At 47.6% G+C, this 25,057-nt stretch overlaps 1 protein-coding gene across 4 annotated transcripts in view; it reads left to right on the top strand.

The window, feature by feature from the left end:
• The window catches only part of LOC138246438 (zinc finger protein RFP-like), a 175,730-nt gene that overhangs the window by 96,319 nt on the left and 54,354 nt on the right, over positions 1-25,057 (top strand). For 3 of the 4 annotated variants that reach the window (XM_069201053.1, XM_069201051.1, XM_069201049.1), the window contains exons 5-7: positions 8,495-8,536; positions 9,959-10,000; positions 11,920-11,958. In XM_069201053.1, coding sequence (XP_069057154.1) covers positions 8,495-8,536; positions 9,959-10,000; positions 11,920-11,958 — 123 coding nt within the window. The remainder of the gene's footprint in view (positions 1-8,494; positions 8,537-9,958; positions 10,001-11,919; positions 11,959-25,057) is intronic. The other variant, XM_069201052.1, reaches the window with a different exon arrangement.

The raw sequence follows: 25,057 nt of genomic DNA, 5'->3' as shown, positions 1-25,057 counted from the left end.
TTTGCTTCCTGGAGTCTGCTTGGAACATTCAGAGGCCAGCCCTGCTGTAGAGGCCTGTATCACCATGTGCTTTCAAGACTTCAGAAGTGATCCAAGAGCTAGTTTAGCTGGTCTCCTGTTCTGAGCCACAGGAACATAACAGACTCCCACCATCTTAAACCTACACCTGGACCCAGCCTGAGTGAGTCTTGCTCTCCTCCGTTCCCCCAAGATGTCTCCATGAACTCCTGGACCCTTGGTTGTGGTGCAAAAGGTGCCCACGTGGCCATTTTCTAAAACTGAGGACTTGTTATTTTTAACTTTAAACTTTAAAAAATCATAACTCCGGTTTTACTAATTGGATTTAGGATTTTGATGGTTTTGGTGTTGAATAATTTATTACAATTTTCTTTATGTTTCTTAACTGGTTTGGGATTTTTATTGTGTTGTGTTGTCACTGCATTGCTGTTTGTGTACCACATAAATACCTAACACATTGACTCTAAGTTTAACCTGACTGCTTTTTGTGCCAAGCTACCCAGAGTTGAGCACAGGTTAAAATTAGTGACTATTTGTGGTTCACCCTGCAAGGGTTTATGGCTGCTGCTTGACCAGGGCTCACTTGGTAAAATTGGCAAACACCTGATTACCACAGTTAATTTAAAGTCCAGATAGTAAAATGGTTCAACATGTAGTTAGGACCTGTAAATTAAATGCTACTAGAGGTCTTACAGCAGTTATTGTGCCACCCACTTAGGTAGCCTTTCAAAACCTGTCTCAGGTCTGTAATTTTAGCTTTATTCAGCGTTAAACTGTCAATTCCACCTAGCAAAGAAACTCTTCTCCATGCCTAAAACTCCCCTTTTAATGTATATGTCACACCTAAGGCAGACCCTAAACATCCTATAGGGCATGGTGAGTTATATTTGTATAGTTGGACATGTACTTTTACATTTTACATGTCCTGTTTGTGAAAAATGTCTAAATTCATTTTTACTATTTTAAGGCCTTCCTCCCCCATAGGCTAATTCTGGGTTATCTTATTACATTTAATGAGTGCTTACTTTTATTTGGGAACAAGTGGAAATATCATGTTTTAGCTCAAAAGAATTCTAATTTAAAACCCACTGAATGGTAAAGTTCGATTTTAAATCACAATTTTGAAAATGCAACATTTAGAATGCTGGTACTTCCTTATCCTGACTATTTGATGCCAATAGCCTGTGTCGACAGTCATATGACAGTGATTAGACTGGCAGTTGTGCTATGTGTATTGCTCCCAGACAGTGAGACAATGGGGGAATACATGTTAGCTTGATGGGCAATCCTGCCACGATAGGAGTAGTCAAGCTCTTTCCTGCCCCACTTATATTTCAAAGAGGATGCCTCAGCACACTTACAAAGAACATTAAACTAGCCTTTTGTGACTCCAGACCACTTGGTGCCTTAGCAGGGAGGAAGATACCTTCACAACATCTGTGGGGCAGAAACTCCAGAAGTTCCTTCCACTTCAAACCTGGCACCATGTATAAAAATAAGACCCTCAGAAGCCCTCTTTATTTCACTCCTGGATCTGCTGAGGACACTCAGAAGGGCTGTCATGTACTTCAGAGGACTACTCTGCTCCTTGAGGCCTGCTTTGAACCTCAGAGGACTACCTTGCTGCTGGAAGCCTGCCTTGCTTCTTCAACCCAGGAGTACCAGAGTGACTCCAAAAGCTAGTTGGCTGGCCTCCTGTTTTGAACTTCAGGGGCACAAAAAGGTCCAACAACTTGATCCCTGCACCCGATCCCTGCCTTAAGTGTGTCCTTACCACCAAGTGAAGTCCACCCATTCCTGGTCCCTTTCAAGTGGAGCTGAAGGTGCCCAAACAGCTTAAATCCAAAACTTTAAAATTAGAAATCTTTCAGACAAAATGTGCCCTTACTACTGAATGGAGACCAGGACTTACCTGCTTGCTGATCTGCCCAAAGCCCATTGATGGTCAGCCTGACTTTGCAATACCACCCTTTATGTTCTCCACAGAAGCAATTCCTGATCACTGTATGAGCATGAGGTTTATCTGACCTTGTGGAGCCTTTACTGGCTACAGCCTGCAGCTTCATCACACTAGAGAATTTTGACTTCCTTAAAAGAGACTAAGGGTCTGATTTAGAGTTTGCCAGACGGGTTACTCCGTCACAAACAAGACTGATATCCCATCCGCCGTTTTACAGTTTCCACAGGATAATATGGAATTGTAAAATGATGGGTGGCATATCCATCACATTTGTGATGGAGTAACCACATCTGCCAAACTCTAAATCAGGCCCTAAGTCCAAAAATAGAAATCGTTCCTGTGACTTTGTACACCACCTCCCCAATCACAACACCACTTCCTCTGAAAACCCAGCTGTCTTGCCCCAGTGAACTTTATCTTTACTTTCTCTGACATTTTTCTCCAAACAATCTTCTAAGTACTGAAGGTAAGCAGAAACCAGGACTGATCTACCTCATATATTTGAACCGCACTCCATTGAGGTCGGCCCTAACTTTCAACTTTGCCGCAGGCTTGTAAAACTAGATAACTGCTTTTGCCACTTTTATCTTTTAGACTCTAGTTTTTACTAACAACTTTTAAAATCTATCATTCTGGTTGTGTGGATTGAATGTTTGTCATTTTGGTGTCAAATGATTTATTACATTTTACTCTATTTTTCTGATTTGGTGTGGGATTTTTCTTGTGTTGTGTTTTCACTTTATTACTGTTTAACATCTGCAAAAATACTTTACACATTAGATTTGAGTTAAGCCTGACTGCTTTTATGACAAGCTAGAAAGGGGTGAAGCATAGGTCAATTTAATGGCTTTTGTTGTTCACTCTGACAGGAATTGTGGTTTGTGCTTGAGAAGATTTCCTCCTTTCAATCAAAACCCCAATTTCTAACACTAAACATCTAGGGCAATGTATCAGGGTTACATGTGACCCATCTTTTGGTGAGCTTTGTCTGACTTTCACGCCACTTGAATCAAGAGCAGGAAGGGCCATAAAAATCATCTTGTACCCCTGCCATCTTGAAAATAGGCTTGGCCTGCAAAGTCGCTTTCCTGATGGCTCTTGAATAGCATGATTATGAAGGCTATGTTTTGATAGCAGCTCCATACATATGTAGCCTATCCATTTTGGATAGGTTTTTGCCATCGTTTTTAGCTCAGGGCTCTGAGGCAAATCAGAACTGCTGCACTTCACTAAAATTGTGTCACATCAACCAATCCTCAAGACGTCAATCACCTTTGACACCATGACCCATCAGATGTGCAGCAGACAAAAAAACTCTCTTCCCCTCCAACTGACAACCACCAACAAGTCACAGTCTCAGCCAAACTATGAACACCTACACTCCCAGATTCAGACCAACCCCAACTCCTTCCTCCATGGCACACTCATCTACAGGCTGCCCAGAACCCGACCCCAATTCTGTGAAAACATCGCACCCCAAACGCCTACGTACTCCGACTACATCCTACTCGGTGCCCTTAACTTTCACCTTGATACCAATGATGACCCCAACACCACAAACCTCCTGGACAACCTCAATACTCGGACTCAAATAACTCGTCAACTTCTCCACTCACAGAGCTGGACACATTCTCGATCCCATCTTCTCAGCACGGAACAACATCACCATCTCTCACCCCTTTGAACACAATTGGAACGACCACAAGTGGTTCACTTTACCTTCACAAAGGACAATGCACGCCACTCTGCTCCCAGCCTTCTCAGCAGACGCTGGGGCAAAGTTACAGAAGCACTACTCACCAACACTCTCAACCACTCCCCCCAATGGATGCAGAGGATACTAATAAAGCCACACACAATTTACACTGCTGGTTATCGGAATGCGGCAACAAAGTCGCCCCCCTAAGGAAACCGCTAGGAAACCGACATAGCAAAACATCTACATGGTTTACGACAGACCTTCAAGAATCCAAGCGGTCCTGCAGACGACTGGAATGGAAATGGAGGAACAGCAAATCAACCAAAGACCGCACAGCCTACAAGAATGCAGTCACCATGCACCACCAGAACATCAGAGCCACCAAAAAAGCTGCCATTCAAGAACACCTCAGCACCAGCGCTCACTACAGCAAAGAGCTCTTCGCCATCGTCAAAAAGTTCACAACCCCTTGGACAGACACCTTATCCATCCCTCTGCAATGACCTTGCTACCTTTTTTAACCAAAAAATCTAGGACATTTACAAAGGCTTCACAAACCAAAACCCACCCGCACCGCCCACAAGCACCACCACGGACCCAACACCACACCAGATCTTGAACTTCTGGACCCCATCACCAACAAAGACACCCAAAGACTCATGAAATCCATCCACTCAGAAGCACCCTTGGATCCGTGACCTTATCATATCTTTAACCTGGCCAGCACCACTACACCACCTGAGCTCTGGCAAACTATCAATCGATCCTTCAAGACCTCCACCTTCCCATCAAACTGGAACCTTGCTGAGATCAACCCGCTGTTCAAGAAACCCACCTCCAACCCAAGGGAACTGAAAAACTACAGACCCATCTCTCTACCCCCTGCACAGCCAAAGTAATGGAAAAGGCTATAAACCAGCAACTCACAGAATTCCTCTAGATAGACCCAATCCTAGACCCATCCCAATCCGGATTCAGAAGCAACCACAGCACCGGAACAGCACTCCTAGCAGCCACCAATGACATATGCATCATACTAGACCATGCAGGCACAACCGCAATCATCCTCCTCGACCTCTCCACTGTGTTTGACACAGTCTCCCACTCCACCCTCAGCAGCAGACTAGAAGACGCCGGCATCCGAGATAAAGCACTGTATTGGATCAGGTCCTTCCTCACCAGAAGAGCATAGAGTGTCAGACTACCGCCATTCATGTCAGAATCTAAAGACATGCTGCGGAGTACCCCAAGGATCATCACTCAGCCTGATGCTTTTCAACATCTACATGGTCCCTCTAGCCAAGATCATCAAACAACACAGGCTAAACATAATCTCCTATGCCGACGATACCCAACTGAGCTTCTTCCTATCCAATGACGCAGCAAAGGCCAAGAGAAATTTCCACAACTGGATGAAAGCAGTCTCCACCTGGATGGAAGACAGATGCCTCAAACTCAACTCAGACAAGACAGAGATCCTCGTAATCAGCTCCACCCCTTCCGCCTGAAATGACTCCTGGTGGCCGACCACACTGAGAAACGCACCTGCTCCCACGGACCACGCACACAATCTGGGCATAATCCGGGACTCCTCTCTATCCATGACCCGCCAAGTCAACGCTGTCTCATCGTCATGCTTCCACACCCTCCGACTCCTTCGAAAGATTTTCAAGTGTATCCCCTCCGATGCGAGGAAGACAGTCACCCATGCACTTGTCACTAACAAACTAGACTACTGAAACGTACTCCCATGCTGGCATCACCAAGAAACTACAATCAAGACTACAAAGAATCCAGAATACAGCAGCCAGACTCACCCTTACATCCCTGACACAGCCACATTTCCACCCACCTTAGAGACCTACACTGGCTCCCAGTCAACAAGCGCATCACATAAAACTCCTTATCCACACCTACAAGGCACTACACAACACAGGACCGGCATACCTCAACCACAGCCTGGCCTTCTACGATCCCAACAGACATCTCCGTTCTTCCCAGCCTGCCCTTGCAGCCGTTCCCAAGATCTGGAAAAGCACAGCAGGAGGGAAATCCTTCTCCTGCTGTGCTGCCCGGACATGGAACACTCGACAGCTCGAGCTCAGGCAGACCGCATTACTGAAGCAGCTCAGGAAGGACTTCAAGATCTAGCCCTTCGATTGAGCAGCACACCCACAAACAGCACCTTGAACCCTACACATGATTAGCCGCGCGTTAAAATTCACTGAATGATTTATTGGTCTTCATTTTTTTATAAGCATGCCTGAGAGACTCCCTGCTTCCGTCTATAGATGAGTGGAATTCACAGGATGTGGACTGCCCCAGTTATGCCAAGACATGGCTGCAATGAGTTCTAAATTATATTGTTGGAGCTAACTGCAAACTTAATTCTAGGGTCTACATAAACTTATTTTGGTCCAATTGCATTGGTTTCCAATCACTGCAAAGAGAATCTAAGGACCTAACAATGTAACACATTGCTATTCAGAGCTCTGATTCAAGGCGCCATAGACAAACCCTCATCTACATAGAGCAGTGACCTCCCTATAGCCTTTAATGGCCCCTATGTTCATTGGATCCATAAAAAAAAAAAAAAAGCTAGGGCGTATGATCACATTCTAATGCTGCACAAAGCCAAGCTGAATACTGTGCTGCCATCAAATTGTTTTACAAAAATTAATTTTTGCTATGTAGAGTAGCCTAAGAAGAAACAGGTTGCTCTTGGTCTAACTCAGCATCCTCCGCTCCTAGATGTGATGTTGGTAGTAGAAGTAGTGACGGTAGTAGTAGTAACATTGGTAGAACTGGTTGTAATACTGAGGTTAGTACCAGTGATTAAAGTAGCTGGGGTGATTGAAGCAGAAGTGTTCACAGTTGAAGAATTAGTAAAGATAGTAGCAGTGATGACAATGGTATTTTTATTGGATGGTGGTAGTCATGGTGAAGGCAGTGGGTCTGATGGCGATGGTAGAAGTGTTCACAGTGGTGTTTATTGTGCTGCTGGTAATGTGGCAACCATAGTACTGCTGGTGATGATGATAGTGGGGGTGATGGTGTGGCAGAGGTGATGGTGGCGATAATGGATGTGATGCTTATAGTAGTGGTGATGTGGCAGCAGTGGCAATGCTGATGATGGTGGTGAAAGTACTTGTAGTATTGGTGCTTGTGATACTGATAGTAGTATTGATGGACATGCATGATACAGGGCTTTGTAGTACATATTACTGATGCACATACCAGTAGCAGGGGAAACTCCTGTGTAAACCAATACAGGCTGCAAAACACAAAAGACATGAAACAAAAGAAGTGGCAGGGTGGAGGAGATAAGAAGGGTGACAGGGAAGCACTGGAGCTGGAGCCAAAGGAGGGATGGGAAGTGCAGTAGCCGTTGCAAGAAAAACAAGCATTTGAAATGCTATAGGTGTCTCATATTTTGAACAAGTTAATTGCCATCTTTTGACATCAGCGCCCACACGCAAAAACAAAACAAAACATGAGAAGAACCTGAGAAAAGACGACTTGGCAAAATAAAATAAAGTTAGCTTTAAAAAATAAAACTTTGCAATTTTGTGCCTGCTGGGTAAATGTTTGCCAGTCAGGAGACTTCTGATATTGGGGCACTCGAAGTTAAAAACAGATAGTACCTCGATCACATCAGGAACAGCGGACGGGCACAATTTAAGTTGCATCAAGTAGTGCTTGACCCCTGCTCCACACAGAGGAATGGAAGTGATGCTAGGCATGCCTTGGCGAATAAACTGGCTGGAAAGAAGAGTGCCAGGCAAAAAAACAACAAATGGTGAGCAACAGGTGGGCTCCAAGCCCTGTACGGAACACGGTCTCGCAAGTCTGATGCATGCACTAGCACATTCACTCGCAGGCTCAACTGTAAAAATGGGCACAGAAGAGCTGGACTTCCATGAGCCACATTAAAAAGGAAGGAACAGCAGGGGAAAGTGCAGGCAATACAGTGAGTCAACATGAACAAACATGAAATTGTACAAGGAGGGCGGTTCAGGAAAGGAGGAACAATAGCAAACAGAATGTTCAGGACAACTTGAGGACGAATAGCACATGGCATTGTTATAAAGATCAATCTCCTCACATTGGAAATCAGGAGGGTTTCTGGAAATTTCCAGTCAGGGGACTCTTTCAACTGTCAGTAACTGTTCTTCGTAGTACAAAACGTACAGTCAGTGGGCAAAGCGTCTTCTCCCACACTATCTAGCACACCAGCTAGAATTGGTTTCTCCTTCAGCAGATACAAATGGTCATTGGCACTCTCAACAGGCTAATTCCCATTTTCTGTGTGCTGCCATGTGAGCTAAACCTAAGCTTGGGTGCCCCCCCTCCAAAGTGCATTGGATGAAGGAGGCTGCCCCAATGTTCATTTGTGTATAACGTATGTATTATTTTTATTAAATGAGAGGGCTGGCAAACACTTAAACCTAAAATCTCAAATCCAAAACGTGAGCAGAAGAGAAAATCCTTCAATGTGTTGTCCTGATTCATATATGAATGACAGAGATTAATTAGTAGATGAACCACAGTGTAAACTAAACTAATGTGATACGTCGGAGCTTAAAAACACAATATCTGATTTTTGGAAGGGGAAAGGTGAAAGTTGATACCTTACAACATACCCCCTTCTTTGAAAACATTCAAGTCATTGCAGTCTAGATAGTTTTCAAAACTTTCTTCTTCTCTTTTGCGTGTTGAGTAAAACTACAACTCAGTTATTTTGTTATTTGATTCGCCAGTGGTTGAGCCCGAAACTACGTTAACTGAAAGATCTTGCTTTTTGTTTTTTATTTCAGGATTCACAAGGAGTTGTCTCAAGAATTCGATAGTGCAATTAGGTAATTGAGCATTTTGTCATCTATTCTGCACAAGGCTGGAAATAGATTTGTTTTAGATATTTTCTAAATTGCTGCACAAGCGGAGGGGGTAAAACAGGACTTACTTTGTACCAAAAATAATTCTAAAATTTTGAAGAGAGCAGATGTTCTTTTGTGGCCAAATAAGTTGTCCACCACGAGTTGGAATCCGCAACTCTGTGGTATATTCTATAGTATCACTGCGTGACTATTGCTTTTGTGTGATCAGCTTTATTTAGTGTGCAGGGAATATCCAAAATATGCGGTGCACCTCTATCTTTCTAAAAAGAATACAGTCAGCTAAAAGCACTACATCGGATATATTCTCATAGGAATTTAAGTACTTACCAAAGGATTCCTAGCTTGTGACAAAAGTTCCTGTCTCAGGTAAACATGAGCAACATGAACACTTCTTTGATCGATTTTGTATATACATGCCTCTACTTAAATATTCCAAATAGGGCTTGAGCACCTGCTATTGCAATGGTTTCTCGAAAGTTGATTTTGTTCATGACAATATGGGCTGCGTGTTTTTTCCATTTATAATTGTTATAATATGACAGCCAGGTTCACTGTAATTAGTATTCGAAAATGTATCGTTAAACGTTAATAATACTGTGATAACGTGTATGTCTCGGATTGATAGTCCCTTCTAGAACCATCTGGTGATTTTCAGGTGTAAACGTGTTTTTCATTTGTAAACCTACTGTATATGACACTACTGTGTATGCAATGAATAATGTAAGACTGCAAATTAATAAATTAATTAATGACTACACATTTCCGCCAGATTGAAAACGAACTCATGGTAGGTAGACCTAAAATACTTTCACAAGTAGATGCTACTCAAAGGGTCAGATGTTACATGAACCATTAATCACGACGTGTGCGTCACCCATCAGTGTGCACTGTGGCGCGCGGCACGTGGTCATCATCAATAAAAAAGATTACTTTAAATACAATATGTAAATATTTAAAACATTCGCCTGAACGTATGGATTTTGGAGCCTGACTAAACATTCAGACCCCATAACCATATAGCTTCTGTGATTTTAAGGCGGCCCTAATAATATTCACAACTCCAAATCAGACTTCGGGTGTAATAGCAGATTGCAAATAACTCAGGCCAATTCTGTGAGATGTAAAGTGCATGCCCACTTATATTGGGGTGGGGGCATTGGTATGGCCATTTTGGGCAGCCCCCACCCCCATACATTATAAATAAAAGTATTCCCTGGTGCCTAGTGCACTTTCTGCACCCCCGGGGGGCTGATCAAGGGCTTATGCCTTATTTGTAAAGTCAGTGCTATATAGCACAAACGTACATGCTGTTGGAATTTGTATTGTCAATTACTGAACTATAAATACGTTTATTCAAGCACTGTCAATTGTTTTTTCTTTCAGTGTTGCTAAGGATCTTCCTCAAGAGCCAATGTGTGCAGTTAGGTAAATGAATGTATTCCTCTTGCTGTGCATTGTCTCCCAATGTCCTTTGGCACAATATTTACATTATCCGTCAGTGTATGGTCAGACAAAAAGAATAGGACTTTCATTTCTGAAAAGACATTTTTTATTTCTCAATTGAAAAGGCTTTGTGTTGTGAACTGGGTTGTAGCTGAGGCACCAGGCACAGGAATCAACTGTATGATCTTTATAGTGAACGTTGTTACATGGATAATGGTTCAATGAATGCACCATAGTTCATTGTGCAGAGTATATCCCAAACATTTAATATTTCTCTAGCATTCCAAACACAGACTGATCAATTCAAAGACCAATCCTAGTATGGTTGCTAAATGTTTAGATCAATTTCATTCACTTGATTATATATGAAGGGCCAGTCTCCCTATGTCAGGTGTAATTCACAAGAACACCCCAGTATTCCAAAGCAGCCTTCATTTGCGACATATGCATCTCACTATGCCAAATATGCTTAATATTTCTAGAGCGGTCATAGCAAGTGACACACAATCTGATTTTGAGGAGGATGGTAATATTGAGTAGTTATCTGTTCTTTAACATATATACATTTAATAATGAATATGGTGGAGTGGATATACCTTGAAGAAAACTACAAAATTAGGTGCTTAGGTCCAGACTAAGCTTCAAAATTGATGGTGGATATTTCACCCTATCAAAATTGACTGATATGCCTAAGTCATGTTTTAACAATCAATAAAAAAAGAAAGAAAACTTGAATGAAGACTTTTTTAAATATCTCTTCTAGGATTCAAGAGAGGCTTCCTGAAGAACTTGATGGAATTAAGTAATTGAACTTGTTTAACAGGTCTGCTGCACAACAGAATCCTGCTAGGCCGATTGACATTTTATGAAGTATTTTAAAATGGGGAACAGTATAATGAATACATTGCTGAAAAAAGTAATTTCAAAATTGTGTAAAATATTAGATTTTTTTTTATAGATGTATTTGTAGTTTGTAGATTGGTTTGAGGTCAGAATATTGTGAACAAGAATATTGTCTGCTAGAAAAATGTGCCCTAATTATCGTTTACAAATATCTAATCTGTGTGGTGCAAATGATCTACTCTTAACTCGAAGGAAGAGTAAGCGATATTTAGGGCACACTATCAGATAATACGTTGGTTACAATATTGTAGTACAATACTTTGTAGTTTATGCACCAAGAATTGGAACCAGAGGTAGGGATTATAAACTGTCAACGTAATTTTGTGATTAGCTGTTATGCACAATCAGTGGAGTGGGTAAACTCTTTGATAGAGAAGCATAGTTTTCTCTACAGGAATCAACTGTATGGTCTATATAGTGAATCTTGTTTCAGGGGTAACGGTTCTATGTATGCAGCATAGTTCGTTACGCAGATTATATCCCAAACATTTTACATTCCTCTAGCACTCTAGGACCAGACACCTTATAAGTGATCAATTTAAAAGACTCTTCCTGGTATATTTGCTGAATGTTTAGATCAATGTCATTCATTTGGTTATATATGTATGACCAGTCCTCCTATGTCAGGTGTAATTCACATAAAAAATCCAGTACTCCAAAGCAGCCTTCATTTGTGACATATGCATCTCACTATTCCAAATTTGTTTAGTATTTCTAGAGCGGTCATAACAAGTGACACACAGTCTGATTTTGAGGAGGTTGGTAATATTCAGTAGTTTCCTGTCCTTTAGCATATATGCATGTAATAATGAATATGGTGGATGTGGATATTCCTTGAACAAAACTACAAAATTTGGTGCTTAGATCCAAACTACAGTCCATAATTGATGGTGGATATCTCATCCTAATAAAACTGACTGATATTCCAAAGTAATGTTTGAACAATCATTGAAAAAAGATAAAATGTGAATGAAGTATTTTTTCAATATTTCTTTTAGGATTCAAGAGAAGCTTCTTGAAGAACCTGATGGAATTAAGTAAGTGAACTTGTTTAACATTTCTTCTGCACAACAGTATCCTGCTAGGCTGATAGACATTTTATGAAGTATTTTAAAATGGGAAACAGTACAATGACTACATTGCAGAAAAAAGATATTTGAAAAATTGTGTGATATATTAGAATTTTGTATAGATGGATTTGTGGTTTGTAGATTGGTTTGAGGTCAGAATATTGTGAACAAGAATATTGTCTGCTAGAAAAATGTGGCCTAATCATTGTTTATAAATATATCATCTGTGCGGTGCAAATGTTCTACTCTTAACTTGAAGGGATATTAAGCGATATTTAGGGCACTCTATCAGATAATACGTTGGTTACAATATTGTAGTACTATACTTTGTAGTTTATGCACCAAGAATTGGAATCAGCGGTAGGGACTATAAACTGTCAATGTCATTATGTGATTAGCTGATTTGCACAATCAGTGGAGTGGGTAAACTCTTTGTTAGAGAAGAAAAGTCTTCTCTACAGGAATCAACTGTATGGTCTATATAGTGACTCTTGTTTCAGGGATAACGGTTCTATGTATGCAGCATAGTTCATTATGCAGAGTAGATCCCAAACATTTCACACTCCTCTAGCACTCTATAACCAGTCACTTTATGACTGATCAATTTAAAGACCATTCCTGGTATATTTGCTGAATGTATAGATCAATGTAATTCATTTGGTTATATATGTAGGGCCAGTCCCCCTATGTTGGGTGTAATTCACATAAAAATTCCAGTAATCCAAATCAGCCTTCATTTGTGAAATATTCATCTTACTATTCCAAATGTGTTTAATGTTTCTAGAGCGGTCATAGCAAGTGACACACAGTCTAATTTTGAAGAGGATGGGAATACTCAGCAGTTTCCTGCATTTATGTATATAAAAAGGAATATGGTGGATGAGGAAATACCTTGAAGAAAACTACAAAATTAGGGCCCATATTTATACTTTTTTTGCGCCACATTTGTGTAATTTTTTGATGCAACAGCAGTGCAAACTTACAAAATACAATTATGGTTTGTAGGTTTGCACCACTATTGTGGCCACAAATGACGCAAATGCGGCACAAAAAAATATAAATATGGGCCCAGGTGCTTAGGTCCAGACTAAAATCCAAAATTGATGGTGGATATTTCACCCTATCAAAATGGACTGACATGCCAAAGTTATGTTTTTTAAATCAATGAACAAAGAAAAGAAAGGTGAATGAAGACTTTTTTCAATATCTCCTCAAGGATTCAAGAGAGACTGAAGAACCTGATGGATTTAAATAATTGAACTTGTCTAACATTTCTGCTGTACACCACTATGCTGCTAGGCTTATAGACATGTTATGAAACATTTTATAAGGGGGGACAGTACAATGCTTACATTGCTGAAAAAAGATTTTTCAACATTTTATGATATATTGGAATTTGTATAGATGGAATTGTGGTTTCTGGATTGTTTTTTTGTCAGAATATCATCAACAAGAATATTGTCTGCTAGAAATATTTGCCCTAAATGTTGTTTACAAAGATATCATCTGTGTAGTGCAAATGTTCTGCTGTTAACTCAAAAAGGAGTAAACAATGATGCTACTTTGGTTGCAATATTGTAGTAAAATACCTTGCAGTTTATCAACCAAGAATTGGAATCAGTGGCATGGACTATATGCTGTCAACATCATTAGGTGATTAGTTGGTCTGCATAATCAGTGGACTGGGTAAACTCTTTGTTAGAGAATACTAGTCTTTTGAAGCAGTGACATAATGAAGAGCACACAGGCTCAGTATTGAAAGAATGTAGATTGATCCTAATATTTGAGCCGTAAATCAAGAAATGCTAACATTATGTTAGTTTTAATTTATAAAGGAATTCCAGGTGATGTGCTGTAGCTCCAAGAGTAGTTTCTGCTCATGACAAATTAACCTAAACCTTTTTTCAGAATGCATTTGTGAAGTCCTGTTGTTGTGGGCAAAGACACACATTGTACATACGTAGGTGATCATTACAACCCTGTCGGACGGTGTTAAAGCGGCAGTAAGACTGCCAACAGGCCGGCGGTAAATAAATTGGATTTACAACCATGGCGGAAACCGCCAACAAAGACAGCCACTTTAACACTCCGACCGCCATGGTGGTACAGACAAACAGCTTGGCGGTCACCGCCAACAGACAGGCGGAAGACAAAGTACCGCCCACAGTATCACAACCTACCAATCCGCCATCTTTTCCGGGGTGGATTCACCGCGGACACAAATACGGCGGAAACAGGACTTCGAAGGGAAAACGCTCACCTCAACACACCCCACGAGGAATCCGGACGCCATGGAATCCGAGCTTCACATCCTGCCAGCCTCATCTTCTTGCTCCTCTACCAGGATCACGAATGCCGGCTGCAAAGACAACGGTGAGTACTGCACCTATGACACGGGAGGGGGAGGGAAAAAACAGGGACACACACACGCAACACCCCCACCCTCACCCACTACAACACACACACTAATACATATTTATACATTATAGTTACACCCCCCAACCCCCCCCCCGGGAGAATGAAAAGACAAAAGGAAATAAGTGTGACCATTGTAATATATTAAAATCAAGTAGGCAAAAATATATATATACACCATAAACAAAATATACACCAAGCTTAGTAGTCCAGGTAGTGCTCAAATGAAGTCCGTGGAACACTGGGCCCACACAGTATGGACGAGGCCCACATAAGATCCCCGACCATGACGGAGAGAACACTGCAGGGGCATCAGAGAGCAAGAAAACAGGCACCTCAGGGGGAGGGAAAGGGGGGGGCACCTCAGCCGGTTGAGTGCACGCCACCAAATCCATGAGGGGGCCACATGCCCACTGTTCCATCCTGGGGAGTGCAAAGCCACAGTCTCTCAAGTCTCTACAGTGGGTGGGTTGCCCACTGTTCCATCCTGGGGAGTGCAAAGCCACAGTCTCTCAAGTCTCACAAATGGGTGGGTTGCCCACTGTTCCATCCTGGGGAGTGCAAAGCCACAGTCTCTCAAGTGGATGCCTTTCTCCACCGGTTCTGGAGGGGGCCTTGTGCCCAGAGTGCTTCATCCGGCTAAGGACTGAGGTAGTGGATGTATCTCTCCACTGGTTCTGGAGGGGGCCTTGTGCCCAGAGTGCTTCATCCTGCTAAGGAGAGAGGTAGTGGATGCCTTTCTCCACTGGTTCTGGAGAGGACTTTGTGCCCAGAGTGCTTCATCCTGCCAAGGACTGAGGTAGTGGATGCCTTTCTCCACTGGTTCTGGAGGGGGCTTTGTGCCCAGAGTGCTTCATCCTGCCAAGGACAGAGGAAGTGGATGCCTTTCTCCACTGGTTCTGGAGGGGGCTTTGTGCCCAGAGTGCTTCATCCTGCCAAGGACTGAGGTAGTGGATGCCTTTCTCCACCGGTTCTGGAGGGGGCCTTGTGCCCAGAGTGCTTCATCCTGCCAAGGACAGAGGTAGTGGATGCCTTTCTCCACTGGTTCTGGAGGGGGCTCTGTGCCCAGAGTGCTTCATCCTGCTTGTGTCGGACTCAGTACCAAGGGTAGGTCGCTCCCCCTGCCGCTGCAGCTCCTCCAGCCCAGGTTCCTGAGACCTCCTAGCAAGCCCAGCTACCTCGCAGTAAGTACCCCCCCACCACCCAGCCCCTCGCCCTGCCCCGCGCTACTCACCCTCTCTCCTGCTTCTTTTCTTCTTCTCTGTCCTTCCTCTGCGCTCTTCTTCTTTAGTCTTCTTCTGTACTCTTCTTTCCCTTCTGCTCCCCGTCTTCTCTCTTCATCTGTGTGCTTCTCTCTCTCTCCTTTGCACCGCGACCGGTGTGTGCCTCTTCTTCTCTGTCCCTCTTCTTGGCTCCTTCCTCTGCTGCTCGTCGCCCCTCTTCTTCTTCACCTTCATCTGTATTCTTCTGTCTTCTGCGCTCCTCTTCTTCACCTTCTTCTGTAGTTTTCTGTCTTCTGCGCTCCTCTTCTTCTTTACCTTCTTCTGTGGTCTTCTGTCTTCTGTTCTTCTGCTCCTCTTCTTCTGTGGTCTTCTGTCTTTTGTTCTTCGGCTCCTCTTCTTCTGTGGTCTTCTGTCTTCTGTTCCTCGGCTCCTCTTCGGCTCCTCTTCCTCTGTTCCTGCTCCCTGGTTCTTCCCGCGCCTGCCCTCCTGCTCCTGTCTCGTCTCTCCCCCTCACTCGCCTCCCCCTCTCTATCACCCCTATCTACCCCTTTCTCTATCGGTCTCCTTCACTCGCCTCCCCCTCTCTATCACCCCTATCAACCCCTTTCTCTATCAGTGTCCCTCACTCACTCACCACCTCCTCCTATCTACCTATCTCTCTATCTCTCTATCTGTCTCCCTCACTCACCACCTCCTCCTATCTACCTATCTCTCTATCTTTCCCCCTCACTTGCCACCCCCTCTGTAACCACCCCTATCTTCCTATCCTTTCACTCTACCTCTCACCCTCACCCACCTCTACAACTCCCCCCTCCCCTATCTTCCCATCTTTCCTCCTATCTCTCTCCCTAAACTCCTAAACTTCCTAAAACTCCCCCACCTCTACCCTTAACCCCCCCTCCCCCATCTATTCTCCCCTGTACCTGTCCCCTCCTCCCTCCGCTTTCCCGCCGCCACCTCCTGCACGCCCCCGCACCCCAGCTCCAATTAGTCACCCCACTCCCGTCCCCCGCCCCCAGCTGACCCCTCCCCCCCTCCTCCCTCTTATGGCAAGCCCGTCTGCGCCCGTCCGTGCCTGGCCCACGCCCAGCGCCACGACCCCTGGTCCTCAGCACTCCCAAACCCTGCTGCTCCGCTACAACCCCACCACCCTCCACGACCACAACCAAGGGCGCTCCAGCACCTGCTTCCAAGCTAACCCAAAACGTAACCAAGGACCTTTCGCATGTCACACCTGCAAACGTATCTTCCACCTCGAAACTACCACGACCACCAGCCCACGCGCCATCAACCACCTCAAATGCATCCTGGTCAACGCTCGATCCGTCCACAAGCACGCCGTTGAACTCTGGGACCTCCTGGACTCCACAGCACCGGACGTCGCCTTCATCACAGAGACCTGGATGAACGCCTCCTCGGCCCCAGACATCGCCATAGCCATCCCCGAAGGCTACAAGATTTCCAGGAAAGACCGCACCAACCAAGTAGGAGGAGGAATTGCCATTGTCTTCAAAGACTCCATCAGCGTCACCACCTCCACCGAAGACACCCCCCTCGCCGCAGAACACCTGCACTTCCAGATTCGCACCGACCCCAGGACCACCCTCAGAGGATCACTCATCTACCGCCCCCCCGGACCGCGCGCCCTTTTCAGCTACTCCATCACCGACTTCATCTCCCCGCACGCCCTCACCTCGCCAGACTACATCCTCCTCGGCGACCTCAACTTCCATCTAGAACAGAACAACGACCCCAACACCACCGCCCTGCTCGACAACCTCGCCAACCTCGGCCTCAAGCAACTGGTGAACAACCCCACCCACATCGCCGGACACACGCTTGACCCCATCTTCTCCGCCAGCAAACACGTTTCCTTCAGCCACGCCTCTGCTCTACACTGGACCGACCACAGCTGTGTCCACTTCACCTTCCTACGCGAGACCCGCCACCTCCGCACTCAACCCATCCCTCGTCGACAGTGGAACAAAATCCCGAAGAACAGCTCTTCTCCACGCTCAGCGACAACCAACCTACCTTCACCACCGACCCCAACGACGCAGCCCTCAGCCTCACGAACTGGATCACCAACTGCACAGACAACCTTGCTCCCCTCAGACGCCCTCCAAGACAGGCCAACACCAAAAAACCTCTCTGGTTCTCTGACACCCTTAAGGAATCAAAGAAAACCTGTCGCGCCCTCGAGAAAGCCTGGCGTAAGGACCACACCGCTGACAACATGACCGCCCTCAAGAACGCTACCCGCGAACACCACCACCTAATCCGCGCAGCCAAAAGGAATTTCTTCACTGATAGACTGGACAAAAACAGCCACAACAGCAGAGAACTCTTCAGCATCGTTAAAGAGTTCTCCAACCCCAACGCCAACGCCTTCACGCCCTGTGCAACTCCCTTGCCACCTTCTTCCATCGCAAGATCACCGACCTCCACGACAGCTTCGGACACCAGACCCTGCCGATCAACTCTGAACCCACACCCCCAGCCATCACCCTCAACGCCTGGACCCACATCAACACTGAAGAGACCAAAACCACCATGAACTCTATCCACTCCGGTGCCCCCTCTGACCCCTGCCCACACTTCATCTTCAATAAAGCCGACGACATCATCGCCCCGCACCTCCAGACCATCATCAACTCCTCTTTTTCATCTGCTACCTTCCCCGAAAGCTGGAAACACGCCGAAGTCAACGCCCTACTAAAGAAACCTACGGCTGACCCAAGCGACCTGAAGAACTTCCGCCCCATCTCGCTCCTCCCCTTCTCTGCCAAAGTAATAGAGAAGACCGTCAACAAACAGCTTACCAACTTCCTTGAAGACAACAACCTTCTCGACCCCTCACAATCCGGATTCCGAGCCAACCACAGCACTGAAACCGCCCTCATCTCAGTCACAGACGACATCAGAACCCTGATGGACAACGGTGAAACAGTCGCCCTCATCCTCCTCGACCTCTCGGCTGCCTTCGACACCGTCTGTCACCGCACCCTAATAACCCGCCTCCACTCCACCGGGATCCAAGGCCAGGCCCTGGACTGGATCGCCTCCTTCCTCTCCAACCGCTCTCAAAGAGTCTACCTCCCACCTTTTTACTCAGACCCCACCGAGATCATCTGCGGCGCCCCTCAAGGCTCCTCGCTCAGCCCGACACTCTTCAATGTCTACATGAGCCCCCTCGCCAACATCGTACGCAAGCACAGCATCATCATCACCTCCTATGCCGACGACACTCAACTTATACTCTCCCTCACCAAGGACCCCACCAGCGCAAAGACCAACCTGCAAGATGGTATGAAGGACGTCGCAGATTGGATGAGGCTCAGCCGTCTGAAACTGAAGTCGGACAAAACAGAAGTCCTCATCCTCGGCAACACCCCGACCGCATGGGACGACTCCTGGTGGCCCACGGCCCTTGGCACCGCACCGACCCCCTCAGACTACGCCCGCAACCTCGGCTTCATCTTGGACCCTCTTCTCACCATGACCAAACAAGTCAACACCGTGTCCTCCTCCTGCTTCCTCACCCTCCGCATGCTCCGCAAGATCTTCCGCTGGATCCCCGCCGACACCAAAAAAAACGTGACCCACGCCCTCGTCACTAGCCACCTGGATTACGGCAACACCCTCTATGCTGGGACCACTGCAAAACTCCAAAAACGTCTGCAACGTATTCAAAACGCCTCCGCCCGCCTCATCCTCGACATACCCCGCAACAGCCACATCTCCACCCACCTGAGACACCTGCATTGGCTCCCAGTCAGCAAAAGGATCACCTTCCGACTTCTCACCCACGCACACAAAGCCCTCCACAACAAGGGACCAGAATACCTCAACCGACGCCTCAGCTTCTACTCCCCCACCCGTCTCCTCCAGTCCACCAGCCTCGCTCTCGCTGCCGTCCCGTGCATCCACCGCTCCACAGCGGGTGGGAGGTCCTTCTCCTACCTGGCGGCCAAGACTTGGAACACCCTCCCCACCAGCCTCAGGACCACCCAGGACCACTCCGTATTCCGGAGACTCCTCAAGACCTGGCTCTTCGAGAAGCAGTAATCCCCCTCCCCCTAGCGCCTTGAGACCCACACGGGTGAGTAGCGCGCTTTATAAATGTTAATGATTTGATTTGAGTAGCGTCAGTGCCCTTGGCGCTCATGGCCCAGCAGTGCTTGTGGCGGCGGTGCCCTGTACATCGGTGCTTGGAGCGGCGGTGCCCTGTTCAGTGGTGCTTGAGGTGCTGGTGCCCTGTTCGCGGTGCTTGGAGCGGCGGTGCCCTGTTCAGCAGTGGTTGGAGCGGCGGTGCCCTGTTCAGTGGTGCTTGAGGTGGCAGTGCCCTGTTCAGTGGTGCTTGGAGCGGCGGTGCCCTGTTCAGTGGTGCTTGGAGCGGCGGTGCCCTGTTCAGCCGTGCTTGAGGCGGCAGTGCCCTATTCAGCGGTGCCCTGTTCAGCGGTGCTTATGGCAGCGGTGCCCTGTTCAGCGGAGCTTGGAGCAGCGGTGCTCCGTTCATCGGTGCTTGGAGTGGCGGTGCCCTGTTCAGCGGTGCTTGAGGCAGCGGGGCCCTGTTCAGCGGTGCTTGGGGCGGCGGTGCCCTGTTTATCGCTGCTTGGAGCGGCGGTGCCCTGTTCAGCGGTGCTTGAGGCGGCGGTGCCCTGTTCAGCAGTGCTTGAGGCGGCGGGCTCCTTTGCAGTGACTTAGCTGCTGGTGGTCCTCTCTGTCCCAGGGGGGCTTGTGCTGGCGGTCCTCTCTGTCCCAGCAGGGCTTGTGCTGGCGGTCCTCCCAGCGGGGCTTGTGCTGGCGGTCCTCTCTGTCCCAGCAGGGATGATGGCGGTGGCCTCCTGGGCAGCGGGGATGATGGCGGTGGCCTCCTGGGCAGAGGGGATGATGGTAGTGGCCTCCTGGGCAGCGGGGATGATGGCGGTGGCCTCCTTGGCAGCGGGGATGATGGCGGTGGCCTTCTGGGCAGTGGGGATGGTGGCGGTCTCCCCCGCCGTGCTGCTCTTCCCAGACTTTCCTGGTTTCTTGTGGCCCTTCCCCACCTTGGAAGGTGTCGCTGCTGACCCCACACTCCCACCGGGACCCCTGGGAGCGGCTTTGGTGGCTGGAGTCTTCCCCCTCTCCCGCCGGGCACTGGCCAACTTCTGATGCTTGACAGGCGGGGGACTGTCCGTGCTGTGGCTCCGTACCACACTGGCTGCCCTGGTGGCCGGTGCACTCCAGATTCCGGTGACTACAGGCACCACTGGTCCCGGAGATGTTGTGGCTGAGGTGCTATGTTGGGACCTGGAGAGTCGGGCCCTAGGGGATGGACGGGGTGGGGGAGGTGTGGGAAAGAGGTCAAGGTTGGACAGGAAATGTTTTTTGGAGACACTGGGATGGGTAGCTGGAGGGGGTTTGGGAGTGGAGGAAGAGGTTGTGGTTGTAGGAGGTGTTCGTTTGGTGACTTTGGGTTAAGGTGCATGTGCTGGAGGCTGTCGTGAGGTGGATGGCTGTTGGGTGGGTGTGTGCCTGCGTTTGTGTATCTTGGGAGGTGGCATCACAGATACACTGGGAGAGGACACAGGGGACGTGTGAATGGTAGTGGGCGTAGTGACTGCACGTGAGCGGGGTGTGGTGGTGAGTGTGCTGGTGATGGCAGTAGTGGCTGTAGATGTAGTGCATGCAGGTTTGAGTGTAGATGAGACTGGGAGGGAGTAGGGAGACGAGGAGGAGGGGACACAGTGGAGGCAGTGGATGTTGGCATGTCTGCATGTGTGTGATGCTTGCGTGAGTGCCTGTGGGATGTGTGGTGCTTATGTTTGCCAGAGCTTCCCTTGTGTGTTGACGTATGTGCATGCTGGTCTGTAGGTGTGCTTGGGATAGGCTGGGGTACAGGGGATTGGGTCTGCGTGGAGGAAGTTGCGGGGGGGAGTCTAGAGACAGAGACAATGGCTGCATCAGTGCTGAGGCCAGAGTCTGAAAAGCTCGCTGAAGGGCCGCCTGACCAGAATGAATGCCCTCCAGGAATGCATTGGTTTGTTGCAACTGCCTTTCAACACCCTGGGTGGCATTCAAAATGGTAGACTGCCCAACAGTGAGGGACCTGAGGAGGTCAATGACCTCCTCACTGAGGGCAGCAGGGGTGACAGGGGCCGGGGCTGAGGTGCCTGGGGCAAAGGTGATGCCCAAACTCCTGGGTGACCGGGGACTGGGCAAAGGCTGAGGGGCTGCTTGGAGGGCGGTGTTGGTAGGGGGGGTGGCGGCTGTACCTTTAGATGCGGGGCTCTGATGTTGCCGCCACCACAAGGGAACTCCCATCAGAGGACGAGTCCGGGTCACTGGTGTCAGCTTATGTCCCTGCCGTGGAGCTCCCCTCGCCCTCCGTCCCACTGGTGAACTCAGAGTCCGTAGTCTCGCCCTCCATGGACATGTGGTATGCAGCTCCCTCATGCTCTGGTGCCACTGCTCCTCCGCCTGATGATGCTAATGCACACAAGAACAGGGAGACCACAAAAAGGGGGGGGGGACAGAAGAAAGACATTTTGAGTGCATGCATTACCGTTACCGTTGGCGGACACGACAGACACAGAAGCACCCTGCACTATGCCGCGCTCTTGGGCTCCACTGTTCAATCCCTGGGAAATGGCCTACTAGGCTATGGACGACATCTGCACACATGGATGACACAGGGGCATGACTAGGTGTACTTCGCACTCTACAGAGGTGGGGTGGGGTGCCACATGGCCTGCCTTACAAAGGGACCTTGCCTACTAAACTCGCCCTGGCCTAGGGAAACCCACGGCTCACCTCCCCCACCCAGACCTCTCCACTGCGCGCTAAATCAGCAGGATGAGAGTGTACTCACCCCCTTGTGTCTGCTGTGATGCCCTCAAGCGCCCATCCAACTCCGGGTAGGCCACCGCCAGGATCCCGAGCTGAGCCTCCGCCGTCTTCTTGCTCCAGCGGCGAATGTCTTCCCATCTTTTCCGGCAGTGGGTGCTCCGTCTGTGGTAGACCCCCAGGGTCCGGACGTCCTTGGCGATGGCATGCCAAATATCTATTTTCTGGTGGGTGCTGACCTACAGGAATTGTACAGGGGGAAGAGAAACTTATTACCAACTGCACTGTCACAGTCATTGGCCCCCATCCTTACCCTTGCCATGTGGCACTTGCACTCACCGTCGTGTCATGCACGCCGCACTCTCCCCCCCTTCTTACATCCACCCCACTGCACACAGGCATAGCCCATACAGCAGGCTCCCAGTGTACTTACCTGTTTGTCTGGAGGACAGTAGAGTAATGTGTACTGGGGGAGGACCCCGTCCATGAGTTTCTACAACTCCTCCGATGTTAAGGCAGGGGCCTTATCCCAGACAGTGTAGGTCCTCTCCTGTCGAAGATCAGGTATCGAGTGATTGAACAGATAGAAAATGGCGGTCACGGCCGCGGCGGTGCGTAATGTCACCGCCTGCGTACATCGTCATTGGCTCCTGGGACCCATAGGTTCCAATGTTAACCAACGCAGCATTGCGCTGCGGTCTTCAACCGCCTACCCCGACGGTGTACAACGCCAGCGCAGTTACCTCACATCCCATTGTCCCACTTTAGAGGTCAGGCAGCCGCCATTTCAGGGGCCCACATGGCTTCATTTTTAACTGCGTCACACATACCTAGGCCTAGACTCAACACACATACTGGCCACTTTTCGGATTAGAATTTGTGCACTGTGTAAGCTGTGGGTCCGTACCTCTGAGTTGGTTGACTCTGTGCTTGCTGTTGTCTTTCGTAGGCACCTTCCGCTGGGACATGTGAGGAGATGGCCGCATCCTCCGGTGTACAGACCGCTGGTGGACCTGTTGACAATGGATGAAAGACATGTGATCATCACATACAGGCTTGATCGTGCCACAATCCAGGAACTTTGTACCCAGCTGGAGCCAGGTCTGATGTCAGCTATCCGCCATCCCACAGGAATCCTCCCTCAAGTGCAGGTGCTGTCAGTACTCCATTTCCTTGCAAGTGGGTCATTTCAAACAACAGTGGCCATAGCATCAGGGATGTCCCAGCCTATGTTTTCCAATGTGTTTTCCAGAGTGTTGTCTGCCCTGCTGAAACACATGCAGAGCTACATCGTTTTCCCTCAGGTGGAGGATTTGCCTACAGTGAAAGGTGATTTCTATGCCTTAGGACATATCCCCAACGTCATAGGTGCCATTGATGGGACACATGTGGCTTTGGTTCCCCCCCCCCCCAGGAGTGAACAGGTGTACAGAAACCAGAAGAGTTATCATTCCATGAATGTGCAGATGGTATGTTTGGCAAACCAGTACATTTCCTATGTTAATGCCAAGTTCCCTGGCTCATTGCATGACGCCTACATCCTGCGGAATAGCAGCATCCCTTATGTGATGGGTCAACTCCAGAGGCACTGTGTGTGGCTATCATGTGAGCACCTGAAAGCAAGACAGTGGGAATGGTTGTCTGGGTCTGGGGTTATCCCTACAGGTTAGTGTGTGTCTAACAGTTGTCCCTTGCCATTTTCAGGTGACTCTGGTTAACCTAATCTGTCATGGCTACTGACCCCAGAGAGGAATCCCAGGACAAGGGCAGAGGAACGCTACAATGAGGCCCATGGGCGAACACGGCGGATAATCGAGCGTACCTTCGGCCTCCTGATGGCCAGGTTCAGGTGCCTCCATATGACAGGTGGATCCCTATTCTACTCACCAAAGAAGGTGTGCCAGATCATCATGGCCTGCTGTATGCTTCACAACTTAGCTTTGCGACGGCAGGTGCCTTTTCTGCAGGAGGATGATCCAGATGGCGGTGTTGTTGCAGCTGTGGAGGCTGTGGACAGTAAAGACTAGGAAGCAGAAGAAGAGGACATCAACAACAGGGACTCGGTGATCCTGCAATATTTCCAGTGAGACACAGGTAAGAATACAAACCTGCCTACTACATGAACTTTAACACTACTACCTCTCTACTTTCTGTTGTTTTCACCCAGTGTATGGTCACTGAGTTGTGACTTTCCCTTACGATTTCACAGATGTGGGTCCCACTGTGTGATATCTGATTTGATTCTTCATGGACTAGAGCTGTGTGACATAGGTATGTTGATATTACAATTGAAAGAGCTTTTTGTCACTGTAATTGCTAATACATAATTTCGAAATCACAGACTGACTCCAGATTGTTTTGTGCTTCAAGGGTGTTTATTTAAGTGCTCAATATTGGAGGGAGTTGCAAAATGGTCAGGTGTGATGGTGGAGGTATGTCCATTGCAGAGTCCAGTCTATTAGTCTCACAGGTGCATTTCCCAAATGGGCATAGGAAGTGGAGCTGGGTAGTTTAAGGATGGACATGGTGACAAAGTGGGATAGAAGGATGACATTCAGGGTGGTCTCATTTCTTGGCGGGGGTTCTTGGCATCGTTCTCT

The sequence above is a fragment of the Pleurodeles waltl genome, chromosome 7 (genome assembly GCF_031143425.1).
Source record: "Pleurodeles waltl isolate 20211129_DDA chromosome 7, aPleWal1.hap1.20221129, whole genome shotgun sequence".
NCBI classification, from domain to species: domain Eukaryota; kingdom Metazoa; phylum Chordata; class Amphibia; order Caudata; family Salamandridae; genus Pleurodeles; species Pleurodeles waltl.
This window is presented reverse-complemented; position numbering and strand designations above follow the sequence as displayed.